This window comes from Myotis yumanensis, unplaced genomic scaffold, assembly GCF_028538775.1.
Source record: "Myotis yumanensis isolate MYYU_CA2020_CCGP unplaced genomic scaffold, mMyoYum1.0.hap1 SCAF_10, whole genome shotgun sequence".
Classification (NCBI taxonomy): domain Eukaryota; kingdom Metazoa; phylum Chordata; class Mammalia; order Chiroptera; family Vespertilionidae; genus Myotis; species Myotis yumanensis.
Genome location: NW_027223761.1, coordinates 36,308,256 through 36,331,026, shown reverse-complemented (window position 1 = coordinate 36,331,026; position 22,771 = coordinate 36,308,256). Strand labels below are relative to the sequence as shown.

At 39.1% G+C, this 22,771-nt stretch overlaps 1 protein-coding gene and 1 long non-coding RNA gene across 2 annotated transcripts in view; one reads left to right on the top strand and one right to left on the bottom strand.

Moving 5' to 3' along the window:
• Positions 1 to 22,771, top strand: part of LOC139017210 (uncharacterized) — a 163,030-nt gene that overhangs the window by 11,089 nt on the left and 129,170 nt on the right. The gene's annotated exons all lie outside the window — the stretch shown is intronic.
• LYVE1 (lymphatic vessel endothelial hyaluronan receptor 1) lies at positions 3,023 to 21,190 on the bottom strand. The gene is made up of 6 exons (XM_070426674.1): positions 20,936 to 21,190; positions 16,889 to 17,060; positions 16,641 to 16,780; positions 5,686 to 5,994; positions 4,981 to 5,059; positions 3,023 to 4,442 (listed from the first exon to the last, which is right to left on the bottom strand). Exons 1-6 carry the CDS (start codon positions 21,018 to 21,020, stop codon positions 4,256 to 4,258), a joined length of 972 nt encoding a protein of 323 aa, XP_070282775.1. The 5' UTR covers positions 21,021 to 21,190; the 3' UTR covers positions 3,023 to 4,255.

The window sequence follows — 22,771 nt, the reverse complement described above, 5'->3', positions numbered from 1 at the left end:
CCTGGAGTTTGTTTTGCTAAATCCAGCAAGCATATCGAACATTTCTTAGCTTTGCTTCTTGAAGGATTCCAGCGCATCAGCACTGGTGTCAGGCAACAGCAACTGCAATAGTACCTGGCGGAGAGGCAGTGCCTGGAGAATTTTGTGGTTGCTGGAGGAAAAGGCAGCAGTCTCTAGTGGCCAAGTCATCATCTAGGGAAGAAGCATAGTTACTTGGTAGGTGCAGATGAGGCTATTACCTGGGAAGCAGCCTCAGAGTCTGGCAGTCAGTGGTGCCTTTTGAGTGTGGCAGTTGCCAGAGAATATAGAAGCAGTTCTTAGTAGAGGCATTGGTGCCTCATAGCTGTGGTGATACCTAGAGAAAATAGTCATAGTGCTTGATGGGAAAGGAAGAAACCAGCAGAAGTGGTAGTGTGCCCAGTGGAAGGTTTAAGAGTACTCACTGGAGTGGAATGTGACAAGATCAGTGGGAAAAACCTTAATGCCATATAGAAAGTGATCACACTTTCTTGTGAGCCCATTTGAGTCTCCTGCTTCCAAATAAACCTGGAAGGTTACTTTTTTTTTCAAGTAACAGGATTGTTCCTTAACAGGTACAGAGAAATGCAAGTTATATTGGTGCTTCCCAAGTCATCACTCTGGGAAAAGAGAATAAAGGAAGTATATAGACAGTGTAAGAAGGATAATTATTTCTGCTCCCACCTACACTTTATTGCTCTCAGCTAATTACCACCAGTACAGGGCTCTCTGTGGAACCTCTTTTGAGCATAGGGTTCAAGCCTGAAGGCCCAAGTAGGATCCAGAAAGAGAAGGATGCTATAGGAGCCACGAGTCCACTTATCCAACCACATATGTAAAGTGAAAGTGATGGATGAGTATGGTTACCATGTCTCTAGGGACCAGGCCTTGCCAGGATTAGACAATTGAGTGCCAGGAATGGGTACTGAGTTTTAAGATAGAGAAACTCCACCCACCAGTAATAGGTAGTCCAGTAGAGTCTTGGCCTTTATCAGTGAGGTTAGCAATCCCCCTTCCAGGGGGTTTTATTGAAGGGGTTATTAGTAAGAGGACATGTAGAAGTGGGAGCAAGGGTGGGAATATTCTCTTACTTACATTAAAGTTTGAAGTGTTCCTCAGCCCTGCTTGCCACCACATGACTATTTCCCTCCATGCAGATGCAGGCTGCCCAGCTTACTTACTGAAGTGGTATGCTAAGTAAGCTGGGTAGCCTGCATTTTGACTGACAACATATACTCTAATCTACCTGCATTGGAGTTTCAGACAAAGGCAAGATCCCCTGTAGACAAAGCCATATTTTAGTTTAAATTAGGATCATGTTTGCCTCTTGCCTCTGCCCAGACACTAGTCAATACCAGTGATGAGTTTACATCATTTCTGATGTCTCCTAGCATCATATACCTCATATCACATTCCTTTCCAGATGTACTACCCAGACATATTTTCCATGCTGGATCTTCAGATTTAGACATCTCTTCCTTATACCTCTACTATATTGAAGTTTCTGTTGTATTCTTCTACTTGTAGTATATCTTTAATAAGTATATATATATATATTAGAGAAAACATGTTTTTAAAATATTTTGTTATGACACTATATTTTATAAAGTTTCATAACATGTTTGTTATTACTATTATTTGTGATGTTGACTTTTGCTGAAACTATAATCTTCACAGGTAAAGTAATATACACAAAGGAGTATTATATTTGGTCTTTTGATATTCATAGTGATTTTACTTTTAATTTTGTCTTATTCTGATCACAGAAAAATGTCTTCAACTTAGATAAAGACTAAACCTAAATAAAATAACAATTTGAGTAGCAATAAATAAAAGTCTTAGAAATGTCCCCAAAGGGTTCTAATTTCTAGATAATTATAGTATTTGGTATGCAGAATTCCAGATTGCCAAGAAACCACCCTAGACTTTGGAGACTAAAATAAAAATCCAGAGACCAAGGAACCAAAATTTTTGCCAATATTTATTGACTTTGTGGTTGCTGAGTGAGCTCAACTTTCTTTGACTTGACCACAATCCAAAACACACTGAAGTTTCTGTATTAAAACAAATATTAATATAAGATTGCTCACAGAGGTGAGTCGATGGCCACCTCAGAGATTCAAGTTCAAGTACAATAAATAGCCTTTGCACATTCTTCTAGCTTGTTCACAGCTACAATCTATATCCAAAGAAAGTCATCAAGAAAAACAATATATTTTTTTTAAAAAGAAGAAAAACAATATTTAAAAATTTTAAATTCCTGATTTTTAATTCTTGGCAATTAAACAAAAAATTAAGATAATACTCTGTGGGCCAACCAAAAAAGAGTATGCCAACCAGTTATGGCCTCTGAGATAAAAGAATCATGACGCTATGGGGTCACTTGTGAGGGGAAGAAATTAATAGCAGTCTCAGAAGGGAAAACTAGAGAGGGGAAGACATAAAACTAGAGGAAAAAAAGAGAAATGGGCTATCTTGAATCTTTCACTTCCTTTGAACTCTGAAATGGATTGGAATGTGGGATCTGAATCATAAGAAAAGGACTTGTGTTTGTGTGTGTGTGTGTGTACTTGATCAACTTAAAATTAAGCTGATATTGCCTTGTCTGGGTAGCTCAGTTGGTTAGAGCATTGTCTTGATATGCCAAGGTTGTAGGTTCAAGCCCTGGTCAGGACACATGCAAGAAGCAACAAATGAATGCACAAATGAGTGGAACAACAAATCCATCTCTCTCTCTCTCTCTCTCTCTGTCTCTCTCTCTCTCTCTCTCTCCTTCCCTCCCTCCCTCCCTTCCCCCCTCCCCTTTCTCAAATCAATAAATAAAAATTTTAAAAATTAGGACCATATGAAGCAAGAACAGTCCCTCATGGTGATGTATATACTATTGGTTTTACAATTGTTTGTAGTCCAACAACCATAGTTGTCTCTTACTTTTGTAAACAACAGACAACTTTTACTTTGCATGAAAGTTATAATATATCTATGTAAATAAGAGAGCAAAGAAGTTTTCTAAATACTTTTATTTTTGGCACAAATACTTATAAATATTTCTGCACTTCTCAGGTTCTTCTTGCTGGAAAATGGAGAGCTAGTGATACATTTTTTAATGACATTAAAAATGTGTATTATTTTATAAAGGTAATGTATTTTTTAAGTATGTTAATAATAAATTAAGGTCCTAATGGTTATCATATTAGAGAAAATAATAGGTTAGTCTCAGCAGAAAAATTAGTTTTAAAAGAGGATAAGCTAGGGATATCAAAACAAAACAATTAACTTCAGACATTATTATACTATGTGCAATCTTTTGATGAATAATGTTCAATTACAGAATGTAATACCTTGCACAATATCTGATATATAGTAGATATTCAGCAAATGTTTGTTAAACTTCATTGCTTTTTAACACAGTAATTTTCCTCAGTAATAATATCTATCACTCAGATAAAAATAGAAATTTCTAAGATTTTTTTGCTTTCTTGCAAAAGTATATTTTTCTACAGAAAATAGCAGCAGCAAAAGGAAAAGAAAAGAAAATGTGTGTATGTTCTAAAAAGTGATTCCAACTCCAGTTATTCAGAAATGAATACTTTGACCCTCTCTGTATTTGTAGTCTCTGCTGATAATTGCTGTCAATATCCTCAGCCTCATTATTTTTCTCTGTTTATTTTGGCTTTACAGAGATCAGGTCTCAAGTCACGGGAATCTCTATGGCCTTCAGTTACTAAACTTTTCCTTCCTTCTTTTGCTCTTGCCTGGCTCAGAAGGATATGCCAGGTGGTATAAATGTTTCCCTTTCAGAGCTGAAGAAGGGATCTGGGCTGTGGAGTCAATAGAGAAAGCCTTGGTTTTGGTGGTTTCTTGTCTCTCAACTCACCTGTTCTCAGCCAGCTGAGAGGTCTCTTTACAAATGTGTTCAGATTAGCTGTTTTAGATCCTTGTACTTTGTTAGCTCCTTTCTCCCACTGGGATATTATTCGGACATAACGAGGCTAGAAAAGCTGTGGGAAGCTTTGGAGGCAGGAGGATAGGGTTCAGCAAGGATTGCAGTAAGACAGGAATTCACTTTGTTTCATTACCTACATAGTCCAAAGATAGCCCTGAGTTGATTCCAGTTAGGAAGCAAGGCTGGACTTTCTTGTTTGGTCCTTTGGCCCTTTTAGTTTTCCCATCTGGAGCCAGGATATGTGTCAGGAAACAAATCAGCCTCAGGTGTGTGCTCTCATTTTTTTCTCTCCTAAACTTCAGCTTCCATGCACCGCACTGTAGTTTTGGGTGGACTATTGGGCTCTTCTGGCTTTTTATCTATTTTCTTTGAGTTCTCACCAGGGTTGCCATCATCAGCCTTTTCCTCCTTCACTACTTTGGTTTCAATCATTTCCTTCTGCTGATTCTTGTTTGTAAAAGGGAAGGCCTTTACATACCTGTAGGCATAAACATGAAATTAAAGTGAGAGGCTTCTCTGTAACACCTATAACAATAGATAACACTTTGCCTGTGATGGCCATATTGGCACAGCACACTGGGTACTTTATTTCTGAGAGATGCTAACACATGCACACTCAAATACATGAACACATTCCCATTCTAATGGATTCATTTAGATTGGATAGTAAGCTCACAGGCCAAACTTTGGGCTGACCTCACAACTCTCCCACCAAAAGCAAAGAATTGAAAATCAAACAAAGCATATACATTTCCCCCTAGATATCAATCTTTTATTTATTTATTTTCAAAGGGACAGCCAATAACCTATATTTAAAGGCTGGCTAATATGTGTGTGCTGATATAGTAGGAAAGACTGTGTGGTAGCGGGGAGAGGTGAGGTGAGAGAGAAAATTTACAGTATAAGAGAACTGTCATCTCCATTTTGACCAGGAAAATATGAATAACAAGTTTGGAAAAACATAAGATAGGGATACAACAAAAATTACAAGGTAAATGATATTCCGATAACTCTACCTTTTGATGTAGCAAACGGCGAGACCAGCTGCAGCGGCAAAGAAGAGGAGTGCAAGCACTAGCAGAGCCGTGGGAACACCTGGAGGAAACAGAAACATGGCTTGTTGGTCCTTCACTTTTACATTGTTGTGCACTGCTCTTCTAACATTCATCTTTACCTGTGAGCGAGACACAGATAGTGAAGGAGAAAAGCCTTCTCTGTGACCACACAGGGGCCACTTAGGATGTTGGGTCGACATCTACTTCTTTGCTTCTAACCTATAGAACCCGTGGCCCTGCCTCTCATACACTTTCTATTCTCTAAGTTGCAATATGACAGAAAGAGTCCATTTTTCTCTGTGGCCTTGAGATGTTAAGTTTGGAGCTAATTAAGTATAAGACCCTTACTTTTAAATAAGAAAAGCAAATCTCTAATCATATGCCTCTAAGGTTTATAGTTTAAAAAGAACTTCTACACATTCATAGATAGTAATTTATTTTTTAAAGTTGAGTTTGAAAAGTGAAACTATTTTGTACTCATGATTTTTAGTTTAAGCATTACAGTTTATTAGAGCTCTGTGTCTAAAGTTGAGTTTGCATGAAGCTTTTATTTGTATTTGGCAGGTCCTGAGCAACCGATCTAGAGACAGCTAGTTCCTATGTATTATCTGTTACACACACACACACACACACACACACACACACTGCAGACACAGGAAGCTTTACCTCCAAATCCAACATCTTCATTCTTGAATGCTGTTTTATATTCAATAGGTGATTCAGTTTCTGTAGATGTGGTGGTAGTTTCTATAAAAACTTCTGTTATGCAAATTAATTTTGTTTTTCGTGGAGAAATGGTAGCCCGAGCCCGAGTAGGGGCAGAAGGAGTTGTAGTAGAGTATGGTGTATCAGTAGACAATGCTGAGTGTATGGTGTCAGTATCAGTCATTTCTGGTATGTTTGCTGCAGTTTGAGTGTTGAATATGGGATCTTTGGTGGTAGTAATTTGTGGAAAGCATGAGTTAATCCAAGTATCTGTAGGAAAGAAGAAATGAAATAAGAAGAAAATATTGTAATAGCCTCTTAACTGGTCTTTCTGCCTCTAGTCTTACTCCCCTCCAGACTCCTTATACTATAGCTGGAATGGTTTTCCAAAAATGCAAATCTAATCATATCACTTCCTTAGAATCCTTCAGTGGCTGCCTGTACTGCATGGCCTATAAGGCCCTCCATGATTTGGTTCTGCTGACATGACCAGCCTCATCTGATCAGTCTTTCTGTCATTCCTCCTATCATACTGAAATTCCTTCAGTTCTTTGATATGCTTTCTCTCACATTTCTTACAAGCCTTTGACCTTGATGCTTTCTTCAACAGTAAGACTCGTTGCCCCTCTTTATTTAGCTAACTTTTACTTGTCCATCAGGTCTCAGATTGAACACTTTCTTAGGCAGACTTGATGACTAGATTGGCCTCCTTGTATGTCCTTTGTCGTGGTTCTCATTACACTCCTCCCCACTGGTCTGTCTTGGTCATCATTATATGCACACTGTACCTGGCAAAAAACATGCTCAATATTGGATGAATAAAGCAAGGAAGGAAAAGCAAAAGGAAGGAGTAGATAGGGAGATCACTTCAGGACAAAGATCTATTAAAACCATATTTCTCTGTGCTCATTAAAAACGGGGTGGGGGGCCGGGTGGCATGGCTCAGTGGTTGAGCATTGACCTATGAACCAGGAGGTCACGGTTCAATTCCCAGTCAGGGAACATACCTAGGTTGCGGGTTCAGTTGCCAGTATGGGACATACAGGAGGCAGCTGATCAATGTTTCTTTCTTACCGTTGATGTTTCTATCTCTCTCTCCCTCTCCTTTCCTCTCTGAAATCAATAAAAATATATTTTCAAAAAAGGGAGGGAGGGGAAGAGGTAAGGGAGAGATATAGGTTTGCTTTTCAATCTGTTGAATGCGGTAGATAGGAAACTACATTTATTAAGCATCTTGCTCTGAAGCCCCTAGCACTTCATTTAAAAATTTTATCAAACCCTCATTATTATAGGAGGAAACTGAGTTCAGAGAAACTAAATGACTTGCCCAGAGTCACAGAGCTAGTAGATGGCAGAGCCATGAATATATTTTAATATGAATTTGTACCTATTTAAAATCTCTGGTTATTTGTGGCAGGAGGTAGCATTAGCTAGAATGTTAGCTGTGAAGAAAAGTCATTCCATTCATTTTTGAAAATTAAATAATTTGTCTGCCAAGGTCATGGATACTACAGTACTGATAAAACATTGGACTACATATGCATTCAGGCAGAATTTTATGCTATTAATTTTCCTTTGAAAAGATCTCTATTCACATCGACATCATCCTTGACTTTCTCTGCCCTGAACTTTCAGCTATATTTTCTATTTTTGAGCAATGCTGAGTTCTTCCCTCAGAAAATGAATATTTTTAAAAATATCAGGGGTAAAAACCTACTGAGCACAATATACTGTGTTGGGAACTGAAAATATAGAGACAGATAAGGCATAGTTCCTGTTTTCGGGAGGACAAAGTATTTTGATAAGGATAGGGGGAGATCACTGGGGATTCACAGAGAATATGGTGTTTGGGCTGAGTGTGGAGGATTAATATGTTCATTCAACAAATATTTATTGAGCTTCAACTTTGTGCAGGCACTGTTCTAATCACTAAGGACTGGTGTAATAAAAAAGACAAAAATCCCTGCTTGTAAGGGCCTTATATGCTATTGGAAGGCTAGAGATAATAATTTTTTTAAAAAGCCAGCAGTGTCAAAGGATGGTAAATGTTGAGAAGATAATTGAGCAGGATGAAGATTAAACTGGAAGGAGTGGGGAATGGGGGACAGATACTCTGGATAGGGTGATAAGAGAAAACCTCTTTGTGGAGGTGATACTTAAGCTGAGACCTGAATGATTAAAAAGTAGCCAGTCCTTGAAGATCTAGGACAAAAGAATTGCAAGTAAAGAGAACAGGAAGTTCAAGAGCCTGAAGTTGAATGGACTCAGCATGTGTGATGGGAAGAAAAAAAGCCAAGAAGGGCTGGAACTGAGGAGCAACTCATCTAGTATGAAACGCGGAATAGAATATCCTAGTCAATAGGAATGAGCATGATCCAAGAATCCAGAAATTTGAAAGTGTAATTATGTTAGAAAAAGGAGAAGGAGCACAGTGTGGCTGGAGCATAGGGTGTGTGTATGATTGGCAGCATGGAAGACTGCAAGCAAGAGATGAGAGTGGGAAGATAGTTTGGATTCAAAATTGTCATGTTAAAGAATTTCGAATTTATTCTTAGGAGCAGGAATTTTTGACTGGGATCTACAAACCGATATACAAAAGTTCTCAACTGATGTACAAGTTGACCATACATGCCCACTTTTATGTGCAAAAGGTTTTATAGTTTACATCGTGTTCTCAAATGGGAAGTTATCCAAGGTTATGGAGCAGAGGAGTAACATAATCATTAGTGGAGGCAGTGGAAGATGAGATACAGAGAGCAGAGAGTACAATCCAGTAGCAAAGAAGGAATGCAATTGCATGGAAATAGGGAAATCCAAAAGTGTCTGGAATCCTAGAATTTATATCTTAGAGACCTTCTGAGGAAAAGTGATTCTCACCCTGGTTGTGGGTTAGACTCATCCTGTGAGCTTTAAAGAAATATTGATGCCCAGGAGCCATTCCAGGCCTGTGTTATTGATGTGCGGTTATCACCATGGAAGGTGCTACAGGGAAGTAACATGATTTGAGATTTAAATCCTGGCTCTTTCCCTTATTGACTGCCCGCAGCAGGGTGCACTCTTCATCAGTGACCTCCCCGGCAGAGGAGAAATGATACACTGTGTCCTTTCAGTGAGGCTCAATGAGAGAGTGAATGTGTAGGGCCTAGCATAGTGTGTGGACAGAATAGATCAGATCTGTAAGAATTAGTTGCCTTTGCCTCTTTCATTAAGTATAGCCAAGAAGCCATAGTGTGAGGGAGCAACAGCAGTCTGGTTTTGTGATCCCTAACTGGTCAAGGATGCAATATTTCTCGGAAGTGCTAGGACTTGGCTCTCCTTCCACCCCAACCTATAAATATAATTTCTCTAGAATGTGCCAAGTGCTCTGGTAGATATTAAACACAGAGTGAGGTTGGAGTACAGAGGAAAGGTAGGAGTAAGGAGTACAGTAGGTCCTCAGGTTACGTGGGAGATCCATTGCCACCATGCGATGTAAAGCGATTTTTGCCGTCAGTCGGAACCCACCTACATAAGCACCTACGTCACTCACATGGAGCACATACACAGCAGTAATGAAGTGAAACAGTAAAAAAAAAATTTTAAAGAAAGATAACAATTAATGACCTTTACTTGTGGTAAATAAATAATAAAAAAACATAAAGAACATATGTACATATGTCAAAATGACGGAACTTTTTTTTAAATAAATAAATGTGAGATGGCGACGTAACCATGAAACGACCTACCTCAAGTCTGATGTAACCTGAGGACTGTATAGGAAGGATTCCTGGAGAAGATGGCACTTGAGATGTGAATAAAGAGAAGGAATAGCCAGGTAGATGAGGACAGACACTGTGGCAGAGGGAACAGTATGAAACACATGGTACCCGCAGAGCTTTCAAAGCACGTTGATCTGATCCCAAAAACTCACAAAGAGCAATAAGAAAGACAAATTAGGATAAGGTTGAGAATCAGGGTTAAAGTTTCTGTGATCCCCAGACCTCACAAGGTAATAATAAAAAAGGAATTTAGAAAAATAAAGAAACATGGGGTAAGTTTAGGATTAACATTAGGATGAGGGTTAAGATCATTCTGATCCTCACAAACAGAAGCAGGTAAACCTGACTTAGTTAAAAATGATAATATAACCACACAGAGCAGTGCATTTTTTCAAGTTGGTTTTGTACACAATTCTCTGACAGTACATCTTTAGAGGGATGTCTTCTAAGGACTAAAAGAAATGCAAAGAAACCTTAAATTGCACTCAGTAGGTTTATTATTCCTAATGTTGATTTTGTAATTTTAAAACTATTATAGAACAAGAAAACATATTAATATTATTTATTGGGGACTAAGATGTTCCATATAAGAAAAAATAAATACAAATAAAACAAAGTAAACTATAAGGAAAAACTTCAATTGTTAAATTTGAGTTCTATATATCAATAAAAGTCCATAATTTAAAAACATTATATATTAGTATATATACACTATTTGAGTGTGTTGGGAGAAATCATCAGGAGGATGTGACCCCAGATGACCTGTGAGTTAGACCTTGGTAATTGGAGGCTCCTCACCGTGTCATCATCCTCGAATGTGCTTTCTGCTTTCCTTCCTAGTGCTAGAAGCTGCCCAGTATTGAGATAGTAAGGTGTTGGCTGAGATCATCTTAATTGACTGAGCCAATTAAGACATCCTATGTATGTGACTGAACCCAGTTAGGGCCTCTACATAAGCTTATAAGATTCTGGCAGGCAATGTGGGAATCTACTGGTCTTGAGGCCACCCAAGATAAGCCTCATAAATTCCTTTGTTTACTAAACCTACCATCCACCAGTCTGGAGTGGTTTGCCTCTTACTTTAATCTCTCCCTGCCCTCTGCATACAGGGACCAGTTTCAGATTATATCTGGGAAGCTCCTAAGTTTGAATATATCCTTTTCAGTGAACAGTTAGAAAGTATTATATTTAATATATTTACTTATATGTTAAATATATATTTATGCTAAAATATATTTTCTAGCTGTCCACTAAAAATGATGGAGAAGCAATGAAAACTCCAGTAGTAGTGAGAACAACTTGCATCTGGATCTTGGTTTCTAATTAACATTCACCATTAAAAAGAACCAGGACTCCTGGAGAAATAAAGGGCTGATAACATATCTGGAACATAGAAATTACAGAGTGAGCCTGGGACATGTTATTAGGCCAAAAAGTAAGGAATTGATTAAATACTATTGGGATTAAGGACAAAAGTCAACTGAAAGGGCTCCCACATGCCAAATTTGGGACAAATTGAGCATCAAAAAGAAAATTGTATAACATATTGAACACACAGAATAAGTAAAATGCCATGTGTCCATCCTATATAATAAAGAGCTAATATGCTAATTAGACCAGAAGGCAGAACGACCAGTGGGTGGGGGGGTGGGGTCAGTGAGCCTGCGCACCCCCCCTCCCCCCCCCCCCCCCCTTCTGCAGAGGCAGCAGGAGAGGTGGTGGCACAGTCTAGCGCCTCTGCAGAGGTGGACAGGGCGTGACTGCAGTACCTCAACCTCCCACGGCCCCTCCCCCAGCCAGCCTGGTCCCCAATCAGGCCCCCCTCCACCAGTGGGCTGGGGGGCAGGGACGCATTAAGGAGCAGCAAGCCCTGGTTCTGGTTGAGTGATGCCCTCCCCCGCCCCCCACTCAGCCAGCAGTCAGACATCCCCCTGAGGGCTCCCAGAATGTGAGAGGGTGCAGGCCAGGGTGAAGGACCCCCTCGGCACTGGGCCTCTAGTGATAGTATAACGGGGAAGTAAGAGGTGTGCGTGTAGGGGTGGGGAGACAGAGAGAGAGAGAGGTTTTTCTTTATCAAAGATGCCAGCTAATAAATGTAGAAAGAAGACTAGAGTTAGAAAATAATCATTTTTATTTTTTAAAGAAACAGAACAAAAAATCAGTTTTGTATGGAACCACAAATGACCCCAAATAGCCAAAGCAATCCTGAGGGGGAAAAAATTAAAGTTGGAGGTATTACACTCGCTGACTTCATTTTATATTACAAAGTGATAATAATCAAAACAACATGGTATTGGCAGAAAAACAGACATACAGACCAATGGAACAGATTTGAGATCCTAGAAATAAACACACATGTATCTGGGAAAATAATTTATGACAAAGGAGCCAAAGATATACATTGGAGAAAAGAACGCCTTTTCAATAAGTGGTGCTAGGAAAATTGAAAGCTACGTGCAAAAGAATGAAATTAGGCTACTGTTTGTCCCCATATACAAGAATTAACTCAAAATGGATCAAAGACCTACATATAAGACCTGAAACAATAAATTTTTTTTTAAAATATATTTTATTGATTTTCTACAGAGAGGAAGGGAGAGAGAGAGAGAGTTAGAAACATCGATGAGAGAGGAACATCGATCAGCTGCCTCCTGCACATCTCCTACTGGGGATGTGCCCGCAACCCAGGTACATGCCCTTGACCGGAATCGAACCTGGGACCTTTCAGTCCGCAAGCCGACGCTCTATCCACTGAGCCAAACCGGTTTCGGCTGAAACAATAAATTGCATAGAAGAAAACATAGGTACTAAACTTATGGACCTTGATTTTAGAGAAGATTTTGTCAATTTGACCCAAAAGGCAAGGGAAGTAAAAGCAAAAATGAATAAATGGGATTATATCAAACTATAAAGCTTCTGCACAGCAAAAGACACCACCAACAAAACAAAAAGGCAACCAACTGAGTGGGAGAAGATATTTGCAAACAATAGCTCTGACAAGGGGTTAATATTCAAAATATATAAATAACTCATACAATTCAGCGCCCCCCACAAAGCAATCCAGTTTAAAAATGGGCAGAGGATCTGAACAGACACTTCTCCCAAGAAGACATACAAATGGCAACATACACATGAAAAGATGCTCAAGTACACTAGCTATTAGGGAAATGCAAACAAAAACTACCTGTTAGAATGGCTATTATCAACAAGACTAGTAATAAGAAATATAGAGAAAAAGGAACCCTCATTCATTGCTGGTGGGAATGTAAACTGGTATAGCTGCTATGGAAAACAATAAGCCATAAGAAAAGATGAAATACTGCCATTTTATGACAATATGGATGGATCTTGAGAATATTATGTTAAACAAAATAAGTCAGAAAAAAGCAAGAGCCATATTATTTCAGTCATATGTGGGATATAGAACTGAAAGCAACAAATGAACAAACAAGAAAAAAAAACACTCCAAAACTTATAAACACAGACAACAGTATAGTGGTTACCAGAGGAAAGGGGGCTGAGAAGGTAAAGGAGGTCAAATGTATGGTGACAGAAGGTATGACTTTGGGTGGTAAACATACAAAGCAATATACAAATCATGTATCAGAAATGTATACTTGAAACCTCTATAATGTTATTAACCATCTAGAGGCCCGGTGCACAAAATCTTGTGCACTCGGGGTGGGGGGCGGTCCCTCTGCCCGGCCTGTGCCCTCTCACAGTCTGGGACCCCTCAGGGGATGTCCACATGCTGGCTTAGGCCCACTCCCCAGGGGATTGGGCCTAAGCTGGCAGTCAGACATCCCTCTGGCAGCCCAGGAGCCCTTGGGGGATGTCCACTTGCCAGCGGGGAGCAGGCCTAAGCTGCAGTCGGACATCCTTAGCACTGCTCAGGAGGCGGGAGAGACTCCCACCACCACCGCTGTACTGGCAGCCATCAGCCTGGCTTGTGGCTAAGCAGAGCTCCCCCTATGGGAACGCACTGACCACCAGGGGGCAGCTCCTGCATTGAGTGTCTGCCCACTGGTGGTCAGTGTGTATCATAGTGACCAGTCATTTCCAGTCGTTCTGCTGTTAGGGTCAATTTGCATATTACCCTTTTATTATATAGGATGTCATCCCAATATATTTAATTTAAAAATGGAATCAAAAAACAAACCCAGGAAAATAAGTATTTTGCTCCCTCCCCCATATAATAACTCATTCCAGCAAGGATTATCAATGGCTGCTTAAAACTTTTAGGTAAAAGATAGTTGGGAGTCAGAATAGTTGTATGGTACCAAAATATCACACTGTAGATTACCTACTCATTGCAAAGGGGAAAGCGTATTTTGGAGTTCATCGGAGAGGTCTGGCAGTCACCATCTTAGTGAAATGATCAAAATTAGCATATTGACACTAAGTGCCTTTTGTTGGAATGTTATCCAAAGTACATAATATCATCTATGAAAGATTTTTGCCAAAAATATCAACAAGCATCTAAGCCCCTACACCTAACTTTAAGTTTACAGGAAATATAGGGAATAGAAGTACAAGTTAAATGAAGGTGGGAGGGAAACACAAATCCAAGTACTCTTCCCTTGGCTCCTTTTGGTTGAGTCTAGAGCAGTGGTTCTCAACCTGTGGGTCGAGACCCCTTTGGGGGTCAAACGACCCCTTCACAGGGGTCACCTAAGACCATCGGAAAACACATATATAATTACATATTGTTTTGTGATTAATCACTATGCTTAATTATGTTCAATTTGTAACAATGAAATTGGGGGTCACCACAACTGAGGAACTGTATTAAAGGGTCCCGGCATTAGGAAGGTTGAGAACCACTGGTCTAGAGCAAGCATTCCAAACTCAAAGGCTAACATGGGCCAAATAAACAAGGTTTAAGTTTATGTGGGTCACAAAAAAACAAAAGCTTCAATGTTCATAGAAACTTAGGTTTATTTTGATAGAGACATTCTGAATACAAAGGGCTGAAATAAATGAGTAATCATTAACATAAAATAATAGAACATTTTACTAAAAATTAATATTTTTTTTCTTGAACATTAACTTACCAGACACTGAATAACTGCACAAATTAATAAGCGTAACACAAATAAACCTATTTTTCTTGTTCTCTGAAAGCGAAATATTTCCTATTGTGCACACCAAACAAGTCAGTCCAAGACCAATGACATGGCAATCGGCTGCCAAAATATTCACTGCTAGTATTAGTGAAGAGAAATGGTGCGCCTGGGCGTAAGGCGCATAAGGGAAATGAATGCAACACGATTATAGTAATCAGTGATTAGTGAACGTTGTAGTTTGTTATTAATAATTATGTATAATAGGATATTGTAAAAATTATGAAATTTTTAAAAAATATATACTTTTTTAATTTATTTCAGAGGGGAAGGGAGAGAGATAGAAACATCAATGATGAGAGAGAATCATTGATCAGCTGCCTCCTCCACACCCCCACTGGGGATCAAGCCCACAAGCCAGGCATGTGCCCTTGACCGGAATCAAACCTGAGACCCTTCTGACAGCAGGCCGACGCTCTATCCAGTGAGCCAAACCAGCCAGGGCAAGTTACAAAATTTTTATTAAAACGTTTCTTACATACTGTTATATTGGCTGGGCTGCAAAAATATTTGTTGTGGGCCACATGTGGCCTGTGGGCCACAAGTTTGACATGGTTGGTCTAGAGCAGTGATGGCGAACCTATGACACGCGTGTCAGAGGTGACATGTGAACTCTTTTTTTGGTTGATTTTTCTTTGTTAAATGGCATTTAAATATATAAAATAAATATCAAAAATATAAGTCTTTGTTTTACTATGGTTGCAAATATCAAAAAATTTCTATATGTGACACGGCACCAGAGTTAAGTTAGGGTTTTTCAAAATGCTGACACACTGAGCTCAAAAGGTTCGCCATCACTGGTCTAGAGGGCTGGTTATCATATCATCACATTGAGAGCTGGCAGGAAGGCCAGGCAGTTAAAAGTCCAGGCCATTTGATGAGCATGGGCTGGCTATGAGATAAACAGGCTTGTGAAAAGTGATAGGTTAAAGAGGCAGAGGAGAGAAGGGAGGTGAAAAAAATGTTGGAAGAAGTGTTATGTTCCAGTCATGACTCTGCAAATGACTGTAGGACTTTGAACAAACCAAATCTCCATTCTGAGCTATAGTAGTTTCATCTCTGAAGTGAGGGAAGTAGACAAAGCATTTCCCAGGGTCCTTCCTATGCCAAAGCCCCCTGGTTCGGAGAACTGCTTGGACCCTATGTTGCCTTTCGGAAACATAATATTGTTGATGCACATTTGTCTCTTGGATCTTGGAGAATGATTTTGGAATCTATCCTTGTGTATGACCACACTCAGCTGTATGACCTTCAGAAGATCACATTTTTTAGTATGTGTGAAGAGTAATCAGGAAGAGGTTCTTATGACAAACTGAGAACTAGCATTTGTAAAACCAAACCTTTCTGAGAAGGTACTTAAACATTTCTGGGAAGGTAAAGCACTTGGGCTAAGGTGACCAAGGTCTCCAAGCAAGGTTAAAAGGACGACTGTGTGACCATCAGAAAATCAGTTCTACTTTCTAGATTCAACTCCTTCCTTCATAAAATGGAGATTGGGTCTTGTTCTAAAAAATATCAAATGTAGCATTTGAATTTCCTTTCCCATGAAGGAATATAGGATAACGGAAAGAGCATCGTTTTAGAGTTAGACCTGTGTTTGATTCTTCATAGCAATGAGATCTTAGACAACTGTAGTTACATCCTCTGAGCTAAGATTTTTTCTGCAAAATAGGGATGACAAAGCATACTTCATAGGGAGATTGTCAAGGTTCAGTGAGATAACTTAATACTTACATTGTCTACAGTAGATATTTCCTTCTCTTCTTCCTGTTAATTTTATAGGGTGGAGTGGGGAGGTAGTGGAACCTCCTGGGATGCCCTTCCCCTGATGTTGCCAGTCAACCATATTTTCCCTAACTTTTTCCTCCAAGGGGCACACTGCCACTTTTAGTCTTGTCACAGAATGAGTCTTTGGAGGGTTAAACGACCATTACTATGATTGCTGCTGCTCAGGGTCACTCTTCTCAGTCACATCATAGAGCTAGCAAAACCCAGAGAAAAGATAGCACATGGAGAGACTGCAGATCTGACTTACCAGATGAGTTGTGACAATAGGCCCTGAACTTTTGGCTGGGTATATTTTTCCAAACCACGACACCCATCCCGTTCCTTCCACACTTTGGGTTTGGACGAATCCGAGGGATGACTACGACCTGATCTGCAACCCATCCAAAGCTGTAACAGAATACATATTAGTTGAATGGATACATTTATCGCTATGGCTGAATAAGAACACAGAGCCCAAAGAGCTCCAACCGTGTTTGTGAATCCAGCTGTTCTCACCTGCAAGTCTCAAAGCCAGACTTCCATGCTGCTTCAACCTGATCTTTGCTGGCAAAAGTTAGTCCCATCAGCTCACAGGCCTCCTTGGCTTCTGTGAAATTCAGCTGCACATTTGTCTTTTTGGTCAAAAGGGTGACTCCCATAATTCTGCATTGCACTAAGAAGGAAAGTTCTGCAAAGGAATCACACACATCTTCAGTGTGCTGCTATCCTTGTTCATAGCCCTTAGGCTCCTCTTCCCAGCACAGCATTATAAGCTCAATGCAGCAGTGAGGTCATTGTGGTTGGGATTGAAGCTTAGGAATAACAGGACACAGGCCAGACATTTCCCACAAGGACATTCTGCTGGGTTAGGTGGATGCTTGGTCTGATCCAAGCTGTATCGCTCATCAGACCTGAGTCCACTCTATCACACTGCATTAAGGTACCTTGTCCATTACATGGAGGAGGCTTCAGCTACTAGATCCTGGGGTGGAGTCTAGATGATGCTGTTGCTGCAGACCTTTTGAAGTCTATTAAATGAACAGTCTGAGACTCGGAGAAAGATAGAATTCAGGGCTAATAGCATAGTTAGTGACACTCCAAACTAATGTGCTTTCGAGATACCACTATTTCTGAGATGGGCTGAAAAATGGTGCATTCAGTATAATTTGAGCTTTCTCAGTCTCAAGTCTACTGTAACCATTGGGGGGCAGACTTACTCAGAAGTTCCTGGAGGAGCTGGGCAGTAAACCTTGCATGGCAGAGAAATTAAATGAAGTAGCGTTTTAGAGTCAGACCTGGATTTGAATATAACTGTGTCACTTGTTCTGTGACCTTAGGCTAGTTATTTCATCTCTCAGCCTCAGTTCCCTTACTTACAAAACTGAGAGGGTAACAATATGTATTTTATAGAGTAGTGAGTTAAATTAGTTACTCCCAATAAAAATGCTTAGCATAGTGCCTGCTATACAATAGGTACTCATTAAATCATAAATAACATTATCATGTTATCTTCAAAGCAGTTGAATAGTTAACATATGAATATTTTACTAAAAAATTAATGAATCTGAGAGATCTTTTGATCCCTTCCTTCAGAGTTCTAAGATTTATAGATTTGTATGAAATTATGAGTTGCCTTGTACTCAGGTACATTATGTCTATTGGGCTTAATCCACAAAAGTTCATAAAAGAGCATTTCAATCTCCCAAGTAATTGCCTGTACACAGATCTGTGCACTGGATGCCCAGTCAAATGCTTTGAACACTTTCTAGGTTAGCATTTAAAGGAAGTGTCTTCTTGAAAACATGGAGGGAGCATTTCTAAGTCCTCCATGTGATCTTGCTCTGCTCTGGATCAGGGGACTGCGGGAAGGAATACATATTTTATGTACAATATTTGTGATGGCCCGCTCTCACCAAAAGAGAGACCTGAGAGCCAACACTCCAATGTGAGTGTTTGTGACAAAATAGCCTCTAATGTTAATACCAATAAAATTCCCACGTCTATGATCTGTTGATGCTACTCTGTGCCAAACCCTGTCTCTTTTTTTTTAAATAAACATTTTATTTTTTAAATTTAATTAAATTTATTTATTTATTTACCTAGTCTCTTTTTAACTGAAAATTGAGGCTCAGGGAGATTGAATAACTTTCCCAAGCCCAAGGATACAGAGCAAGTAGGTGGCAGATTGAGGGCACAAACCCAATTACAACTGACTCTAAAACCCCAGTTCTTAACTCAGACACTGTTCTGCTTCCCACTGTGCTATGGGGAGAAGATGAAAACACACACACACACACACACACACACAATTAGAGCTGAACTCTTGGAACACACCATTTGTCCTAGAATTTGGCTCATTTAGCCCATGAGCGTGCTATTGCTCAAACCTCTTAGGGCTGTTTTCTTTGGTGGGGGGATACTTGTAGGTTTATTAATTACACTATAAAGTAGTCTTGATACTTTCTCATCATACCTCATTTTTACTCTAAATAGTAGTAGTAGTAGTAGTAGTAATGATAGGCCTATTCTGGGAATAGACCTAGCTTTGAATACTTCTTGTAATGTTAATTAGCTGTGGGACCTTGGGCAAGTTAGCCTCCTCATCTATAAAATGGGGATAGTTATTTCTTCCTCATAGAATTTTGTCAGAATTAATTTAGATAACTTGTACCTAGCAAAGACTGGGTCCATAGTAGGCAGTTAACAAATATTAGGTAAATTTAAGTTTTTCTATTTTCTTAAGACAAAACTAGGGAGCTGGTATTCAAGGGATATGCTAGTAATCTCTTAGGAGTTTTCAGGAGACAACAGGCATACTAGAAATAGTATATGCTTAGCAGACAGAGCTGAATCCAAACCCAAGCTTTATTATTTACTGCCTATGACATTAGGCAAGTCACTTGGCCTCACCGAACCTGTTTCTTCATCTATAAAATGTCTTCTTGAGATATTATTCTCAAGCATAGGAACACATAATTTTCCTTTTAAAGTGCTCAGATTTTTATTTTCCCAGAGTTGTAATGAGTGATTTGTGGTTACACTTTTTTTGCCTACAATGCAGAATGAGGTTGCCATTTAGGCATCTGAAAAGCCCAGAAACCATTTCAAGTCATTCCTTTTTCATATATAATACACACACACACACACACACACACACACACACACACACAATTCTGTATCTCTACATAATAAGTCCTCAAAGATACTGTCTCCCATCCTCATCCACTCACCTTCAGCAGCCACCTTTTCCTCAATCATGGTTCTGAATAACTGTCAGTTGTTTCCAAAAATTTAATTTCCTTAGGAAATCTTTACCATTATTGACAATGGTCCAAAGAGTGTGATAGAGTCATTGTCAAAGAACAATTTCCAAAATAGCTTGAGTAATGGCAACATTTTGGGGAAAAGTGAATAGTCTTCTCAGGGGGATTTCAAAGAGGACCAACTTATTTGACAGTAACAGTTCTGGTATTTGAAAAAAAGATCAATTATATAACTCTAGCCTCCCCTTTAAAATTAAGTATAACAATATATGAATCAACTCTAGATGTCTGTTCCCAACATATTTTATACCTCAGGGTAGATTCCAGAATAGGAATACTCAATTTTTCTTTTAATGTACTCAGAGTTTCATTTTGCCCAGAGCTGAAATGAGTGATTTGTGGTTACAGTTTTTTTTTGCCTACAATGCAGGATGAGGTTACCATTTAGGCATCTCAAAGCCCAAAAAATCATTTCAAATCATTCCTTTTGTAGAGAGCTGATGGCTAATTTTCAAACCTATATTTCACAATTTTTCCAGTTAATTTGCTATTTACTACATATTAAAAATATATACATCCCATGATAATATAATAAAATTGAAATTAAAATAATTGTATTTCACTTTAAAAAATATAAAACAGACCAATATTTCGTGAAAGTTATTTTTCCCAGGCTTAGAGATTGCTTAAAAATGTTTACAATCATGATTTTCTTCTTCAATGAAAGATTTTTAAAACAAATGATCTCACCCTAGCTGGTTTGGCTCAGTGGATAGAGAGTTGGCCTGTGGACTGAAGGGTCCCGGGTTCAATTATGGTCAAAGGAACAAACCTCAGTTATAGGCTCAACCTCCAGCCCTTGTCAGGGCGCATGCAGGAGGCAATCAATTGATGTGTCTCTCTCACATAGATGTTTCTCTCTCTGTCTCTCCCTCTCCCTTCCACTCTCTCCAAAAAGAAAAAAGAAAAAAAATCAATGGAAAAAATATCCTCTGGTGAGGATTAAAAAAAAAAAAAGAACAAATGATATCTACTTAATGTTTTCTTTCAAAATATTCTCATTAAAAATAGTCCATAACCAAAAATAAAAATCAAGATAACATAAAGGTAAAATATGAATCATTGTGGTGAAATTGACAATATGGTGAAGACATTTCTTGCAGACTGATACTATTAGATCTTCTATGTACATTGAGGGTCATCCCCACTCCCAGCAATCCACAGTAAAGAATTTGGTAGACTTAGGACAGGTTATAAGATCTTGCCTTGCCTCAGGTTGGCATTCTACTAAGAAACCTACCTTGTACCTGGACAGAGCCTTGACCCAAAAGCCTTGTGGTCCAGATGGAGGCAAGAAGCAACACCAGGCTGAAGTACTTGGTCATTGTGCCAACCACTTCAGAGCCAGAGAAACACCTCAGACAGCCACTGGCAGTAACAAAGGCATGCAATCACCAGTCTGGATGGAGACTTCTGGAAATATGTTGTGGTCCCCACTGCTCCACTTCATAATCGGGGCATCCGGATTTCCCTGTTTTCAAGCTTCTGACTTGTTAAGGTCACTGAGGGAAGTGAGTGACGCCCCTTGAATGCTCAGGCTGTACTTTGTGGATAGCTTTCTGGAAAATTTAGCTAATGCTGACTCAGAAAGCACAGAAATGAGGAAGGCAGATAGCACAATGTGAACTGCTGACGGTTTCCCCAATTCCCATATTCCCTGCCACTGCCCACCACCCCCACCAGGTCAGTTCTCACACATCCATTGCTATTGTCTGTGGAGCCCATTCATTTACTCCTAGGATTGTCTCTGTCTGTAAAGGAGATTGAGAATGGGTTGTGCTTTCCTCTCACAATCAGTGGGGGTTTTCCCAGCTGCATATTCTTCTGATCTATAGGGGAATGGTGCTACCAGGTTCATGAAAGCAAATGCCCATTTAAATACAAAAGATAGAGTCTCGTGCCTCCCTTTGGGACTTACTTTATACATTTAAATTTTCTCTAGCACCACAGGTGATTCCTTCTTCAAATAAACCAGGCACACACAAAAATCATATTTAAAAAATCCAAGTAGGGGGACAGTTTACAAAGTTAGTCATTTTATACTTTACAAAAAAAGGGTTTTGACTTTATAATAGGAATTACTACAAGGGTCCTTTATAATAACTCTTTCTTTAATAACTTCTCTTATAGACCAAATAACTTCTCTGATAGACCAACATTCAATTTAGACTTCCCCTTTCTCATTTGATGAAGGTGAGGTTTATCTGTACTGTATACGAGCAGACTATACTCTGTTTTGCCTGGATTTTCAGTGGTTGGTCCCCATTGTGATTATGGAATTCTGGCTTGAGAGTAATGCCTTGAGCAAAGGTTTATGAGTTTTCTTCAAAATGAATGTCATTTATGGGAATAGTGAATGGACAACTAGTTCTTTTCTCTGTGAATGGTATCCATAAGTTAGATATTTGTACAGAAAATACCAATAGCAAAAGGAGAATCTGCTCAGCACAAACACAGGGAACTTCTAAGATACTGGGAGATAGCCCTTAAATATATCCAATATCTAAATATCTTAATATCTTTAGACATCATTACTTAGGTGAGCATAAGCCTCGGGTTATGGGTACCTCAGAAACATATGTGACTATCACCATAGAACCAGGTAGACAGGAAGGCAGGAATCATATCTCCTTCATCATTATCCTTAAAGCCTAGCATCATGCCTGAAAAAGAGCATTTGCTAAGTATTAAAAAAGAAAGAAGGAAGGAAGATAGGAAGGGGGAAAAGGAATCACAGAAAACATGGGTTAAAGTGATATTTAATCTGATATATGCATATAAAATTTAAATAGAGTAGACATTTTGAAATGTGGCAAGAAAGATGGTAATAGAGTACAACCCATATTCCTGGGCTGAGGGTAATATCTAAATATTAGTTTAAGTTCTAACACCAATTATCTGTATGACTTTGAGCAAGCCACTTAACTTCCCTAGGCCTCAGATTTATCATCTGCTGAATAAAGGAGTTGAATTATATGGATTTAAAATTAACATAGAAATATAATTATATGATACTGCTATTACAGGGACTAGTTGTTTTCTAACATATATAAATAGGCAAATAAATGTATTAGTC